Genomic DNA, 6,278 nt, shown 5'->3' with positions numbered 1-6,278 from the left:
TCGCCACAGTATTGAAGGCAAAAGATGACCCAATAAAGTAATGATGGTGTGGTCATAATAATCTGGCCACTCAGTGTATATATATATATATTTAGTTGATTTCAGAGAGGAAGGGAGGGGAAGAGAGAGAGAGAAACATCAATGATGAGAGAGAAGCATTGATCTGCTGGCTCCTGCACACCACCCACTGGGGATTGAGCCCAGGACCCTTCACTCCACAGGCTGATGCTCTATTCACCAAGCCGACCAGCAGGGCAGGGAACAATTTCTCTTATTCCCTAAAAATTAGATGGCTGTTGCTGTTTATTAGCTTTTATATTCTTACCTAACTTTCAGTTTTTAAGAGGTTGTTCTCTCCTATAGTGTCCATTTCAAATTTACCAAAATCATGGACAAAACAAACAATACTATCTTCATCCCTTTCCAAACACTTAAAAAAAATAAATCACCTAAAAGCTAATATACCTATAAAAGTTACTGACATCATACAGCGTTTACATAAGTAAAACACTTTATTTTCTTGACTATAAATTGCCTTCTTTAGGCACATTCACATTTAGAAATTGGTGTCAAAAATATACTTTACATATACTTTGAATATGTAAAGGAGAGTGGCATATTCGTCTATTAGGGGATTTTTGGAGGCTGAGAGCTATGGGTATGGGAGAGAAAGTTTGATTCTATGTAGTTCATAGTATATTATCAATGCTCAGTAAAAGATAAGTGGACATAATAAAATTTCTATTTGAATTATATATAAAAGAAAAAAAACACTTCGAAGTATATATCTTGTTAATTAGCCATTTCAATGGCTCAGCCTCCAGTGACACATCCTATATTTTAAATTTTACAATCTGAATTGTCACCTGTTATATCATATTACAGTTTGAGAATGTGACATTTTACCCCAGAGATTAACTGTACTACACTAGCTGGCCAAAAATATAATTTATAAAAGAATTTGGAACTTAGTCACAAAGCTTCAACAATACAGAATAATTTTACTATTTCATATTATGATGCTTTTCTTAAGCATAGAATGGCACTGAGAGCCCTTCACCTTTGTATCCTGCATTCAGCAAAGTTGCTTATGACTAGATCTAATTGAATAGAATAATCTTTTCTTTCATTCATCTTTTCTTTCCCTGCTGCTAAAAGTATCCAGGGAGGCAGTGCCCTAATTGAGAAAGCACATTTCTCATTTCAGCTTTGTCAGTCTGAGCTTCCCAAAAAAGAACAGATGATAGCAATCAACAGGAAATGGCATGGTGACACAGTCTTGAACTCCTTCACCTTTAAGCTCATTTCACCCCTTAACATATTTTTTTCAAGTGGTCAGTGGCTATATTTAGACTATCATTATCCCTTTGGTGTTGAGTAAAGCTTCATGGGATAAGCCATCTGCCATATCTCAGAATTATATAGTGTGTGGGGACAGTGGAAAGTTAAATTGAGGTCATTGAGAATCTCCCCTTCCAACAGTAGAGACTAGTTAAACAAATCTTCATTTCCATAATGTAAACTACTACATTCTCGCTTTGTTAGTACTGCTTGTTCAGAGTTGCCCAGACCTACCCATCCAAAATACAAAATATTCTTGTCAGAATATTCAAAATATAGTCTTCCAGTTTTGGCTAAACTAAACCTCTTCCATATGACTGCTATTAAAGCTTAATTATCTTAACAAAGACGGAAGCAAAGTTAAACTTGGGAAATGCATTCTCAGATCAGCATTCCCTTGAGTCAAAAGCTCAGGTCACATAATTCCTGTAAATCAAATCTGTCTTCTTACAGATGACTTACATAAAAGATGAGCTATTGAGGAATGAATTTTAGACACTGAGATTCACCAACTTCATTCTGATTATTTTGTAAATTTCTCATGTTCACCCCCTACTAAATCCCACCTTCTTTTCCTCCGGTATATTAACCAAAAAGTAGCTAAATCACAAGGAATCTGTAAAGCTTAAATTACTCTTTCACAGTGCACAGATCATTGGCAAATAAAGCCATGACTGAAAACTTACTTGCATTAATGAGATAAAAAGAATTTAAACATTCAGAATGCCCCAGAAACAGATGACTGATTTTCTAAATCCTATTTTCTAACAGTTACACTTTTTACTCTATACATAAAAATGCTTTCAGCCCTGTCTAGGTGGCTCACTTGGTTGGAGTGTCGTCCTGTATAGCAAACGGTTGCGGGTTCGATTTCAGGTCAGGGCACATACCTAAATTGTGTTCCTCAGTGTCTGTCTGTCTGTCTGTCTCTCTCCCTCTCTCCCTCTTTCTCTCTCTCTCCTTCCCTCTCCTTCCCTCTCCCTCCCTCTCCCTCTCCCCCTTCCACCTCCCTCCCCCCTTCCTCTCTCTCCCAAAAGTAATGAAAACATATCCTCAGGAGAGGATTTTTAAAAAAATTTTCAGTTTCAGTAATGTCTTGTTTTTCATGGAAACTACTGAATAGTTATCAAAAATTGACAAGATTATTCTTACTTTTAAAAAAATCTTTAATTTTGTTTACTTTTTAAGTTTAACTGTATCTAGGAACTCTTTATTGAGATGTCAGTATAACAACATGATAAAGACATTTAGGATCAGAAAAATCTGAATGGGATACCTGGCTGCAGCATTTACTTCAAGTGTAAACATGGGCAAGTTACATAAACTCACTAAGCCTTAGTTTCATCACCCATGAAATGGGGGTAGTAATAATAGTAACTTCAAAGAATTGTGAAGATTAAATGGAAGTCTTGGCATTTTCTTTCTTTTTCAGGCAGGAAGCTCTCCTGGCTGCCATTAGTGAAAAAGATGCCAATATAGCTCTTTTGGAACTTTCATCCTCTAAGAAAAAGACCCAAGAGGAAGTGGCAGCACTAAAGAGGGAGAAGGATCGTCTGGTGCAGCAACTCAAGCAGCAGGTAAAATTAAATGCCAGAAGGAGTAGTGGGACCAGCTTTCACACAGTTCTCCACCCATGTCTTTACTGGCTTACATATTAGGCCTTGTTGTCATAGAAGACATCTGATCTTTGTATCTAATTAATTTTCTTATTTTTTTAGGACTTTCATATCTTTTTAAAATTAAATTCATTGGGTGACATTGGTTAATAAAATTATATAGGTTTCAAGTGTACAATTCTATGATACATCATCTGCGTATTGCATAATCTTCATAAGCAGGGATTTTCATCGTCACAAATCTCTGGCTATGTCTAGTAAATGCCGAGTATTTTTTGTAAGAGTACTGGTTTAGAAAATATCACAAGTCTTCTATGAGAATGTTTTTTAATTTTGTGCAATGATTGGATGAAATTAGTGTAATTCTGCCCATTTGAAATGGAAAAGGCTTATTTTTATATCCAATTAGAGTCCTGCTACAGATGCACTAAATATTGTTACTTAAATGATTTTCAGTTATTCAGGGCTGGGTAGTCTCTAAAGGTAAGAACAAAGTTTTGCCCTTTTCCAACCTAAACGCTCCCCAAATTTAATGATTAATATTTCTGTAAGACCTTTGATCTGTGAAAATAAAAGCTACAAATTTGTCCTTTGGTGATGTTTGCACAACTGTGTAAATATACTTAATGGACAGAACTTAAAATGGATACACTTAAAATGGATAAAATGGTGAATTTTATGTTAATGTATATTTTACCTCAATTTAAAAACTAGAGGAAAAAATTCATCTTTGAAATTAAGGAGGAAGCTGAATTTTTAAATCTGATTCTCCTTCCATATCAGTAACCCTCTTTATTGGCCATTCCTGTATGATTTTCAGTGCCTGCAATCCCATCTTCCATTATCATCCATGCATTCTCAGTCACATTTTCTGTGCCTTTACGCTGCCCAGATTTGTTCTTCCACCTGAAGTAATTAGAGGACGAGTTTTTCAAGTGAAGGGATTTCTTCTTCCTATTTTGGGTGATCAGTTGTCAATTGATATCATTTTTGGCATAGTCCTATGTAATAAAAGGATTATTACATAGGATTAATATGCAAATAGACCAAACGGCAGAACAACCAGACAGCCAATCAAAGCATAATATGCTAATGATATGCTAAGGTTGCTCAACCACTTACTATGATGTGCACTGACTACCAGGGGGCAGATAGTCAACTGGTTGACCAGTTGCTATGATGTGCACTGACCACCAGGGGGCAGATGCTCCAATCAGTAGGTTAGCTTGCTGCTGGGGTCCGGCCAATCGGGACTGAGAAAGACGGGCCAGACATTCTCTGGAGCCCCTCTTTGGTCCCTCCCTGGCCCGATCATGCACCTGTGGGATCCCTCAGCCTGGCCTGCACCCTCTCACAATCCAGGATCCCTTAGGGGATGTTGGAGAGCTGGTTTCAGCCCAGTCCCGCAAGCCATTCCCTTTGGGAGAACGCCAGACATAGGGCTCTTGGCTGGCAAGTGCAAGCCCGCAGCAGGCACAGTGGGGCTGGGATAAGTGGGAGCAGCAGGTGGGAGCTGCAGGCGGTGTTGGACTGTGGGTTTTGGCCCAATCTCTGCAGGCCACCCAAAGGGACCCCACCCGTGCACGAATTCATGCACTGGGCCTCTAGTATTTAATATTCAACTTAACAAGAATCAGTATTTACACAGTAAGCTGAGAAAATACCAAAAAATGTCCCTTTTCTATAGTATAGATAGATGACCAGCAGAAACAACCCATTGCTCATTTACAAATGAAAGAAAATTTTTCCAGCGTCCTAAAATAGTTTGTCACAAGAAAAGGACATCATCCAATATTTGGATGACTATTAAGTAAAACAGAAAGAATGTGCTTATTAAAGATAATCTATATAGTAGTTCAAAATTGAAATTTGGTTTATCAAAGCTGATAATATGAGTAGAGTGCTGATTGCCATAGGCTAAGGGGTGGGGGAAATGGGGCGGTGCTGGTTTAAGGATTCAAAGTTTCAGTTACATAGATGAAAAAGTTCTGGAGATCTAATGTATAGCATGGTGACTACAGTTAACACTATACTGTATGTATATTTGAAATTGGCTAAGAGAATAGATCTTAAGTGTTCTCACCACACCAAAAAAAAAGTAACTGTGTTAGGTGATGAAAATGTCAACTTCATTGTGATAATTATTTCACAAAGTATACTTATATTAAAACACCACAAAAAATAGAAAAAGAAAACACCACATTGTACACGTTAGGTATATACAATTTATATGTGTCACTTATACCTCAATAAAGGCAGGGGAGCTGATAATATGAATTAGAAGGATATTGTTGAGGAAAGACTTTCACTAGTTTGTGAGTATATATATTTAGCAATATCAGTTCTCTTAAGTAGTAGTTAGGCCTAAAAATACAGACAAATGATTACATTAATTCATGCTCCCTCCACGCTGAGACACAAAGAAGAATAACAAGTCTAGCAGACTAGAATACTGTATCTCATTCACAGTGGCTTCTGATGACTTGGCTCTCAAGACTATATGGTTTCAATCAATAGATAAGCGTTATGATATTAATTAATCCATGAATTTATAATATTAGAAAGGAGTCACTGAAAAATTCCTAATATCTTACATCCAACTATAGGCTCTGAATATTTTGTAGTGATGTGACCTATATATGGAGAAAGATAAAGTAGTTCTTAGGAGTCTTTCCTAACTGTTTTTCTGTCTCCCTTCCATATAAAGTTTCACATACCTGCCCTCTCAAAATGTGTCTGAGAGTATTTTATCTTTTCTGATGACTGAGTAGTATCGCATTGTATTTATGTACCACATCTTATTTGTGACATCATGCTAGGGGAAATAAGCAGACAAAAAACATCAAGAGCCATGTGATTTCACTCATCTGTGGGATATAAAACAGAAAGCAACAAATGATCAAACAAGAAAGCCAAGTAAACAAAAACTCAGAGACATAGACACCAATATGGTGGTTACTAGAGGAACGGGAGAGTAGAAAAGGGTGAAGAGGACCAAATATATGGTGATGGAAGATTTACTTTGGGTGGTCGGCACACAATGCAATATACGATGGTGTATCACAGAATTGTATACTTGAAACCTATCCTATCTAATAATAGACAAACATGGTAATTGACCATACCTTTTCTACGCTAACCATGTGCTAATCAGCAAGATATGCAAATTAATCACCCAGAAAGATGGTGGTTAATTTGCATATCCCAGCTCCCAGCGAAGCAAGCCAGGCGGCGGAGGCCGGAGCAAAACAAGCCGGGAGGCGGCGCAAAACAAGCTGGGCAGGATGGCAGAGGGAGGCGGAATCGAAACATGCCCGGCCT

At 37.5% G+C, this 6,278-nt stretch overlaps 1 protein-coding gene across 10 annotated transcripts in view; it reads left to right on the top strand.

Annotated features, from left to right (window-relative positions):
* The window catches only part of ERC1 (ELKS/RAB6-interacting/CAST family member 1), a 496,604-nt gene that overhangs the window by 339,858 nt on the left and 150,468 nt on the right, over window positions 1-6,278 (top strand). For all 10 annotated transcript variants that reach the window (XM_015568838.1, XM_006771286.2, XM_015568837.1 and 7 more), the window contains one exon: window positions 2,774-2,918. In XM_015568838.1, coding sequence (XP_015424324.1) covers window positions 2,774-2,918 — 145 coding nt within the window. The remainder of the gene's footprint in view (window positions 1-2,773; window positions 2,919-6,278) is intronic.

The sequence above is a fragment of the Myotis davidii genome, unplaced genomic scaffold (genome assembly GCF_000327345.1).
Source record: "Myotis davidii unplaced genomic scaffold, ASM32734v1 scaffold944, whole genome shotgun sequence".
Lineage (NCBI taxonomy): Eukaryota > Metazoa > Chordata > Mammalia > Chiroptera > Vespertilionidae > Myotis > Myotis davidii.
The sequence above is the reverse complement of the archived record's forward strand: the minus strand, read 5'-3'. Positions and strand labels throughout refer to the sequence as shown.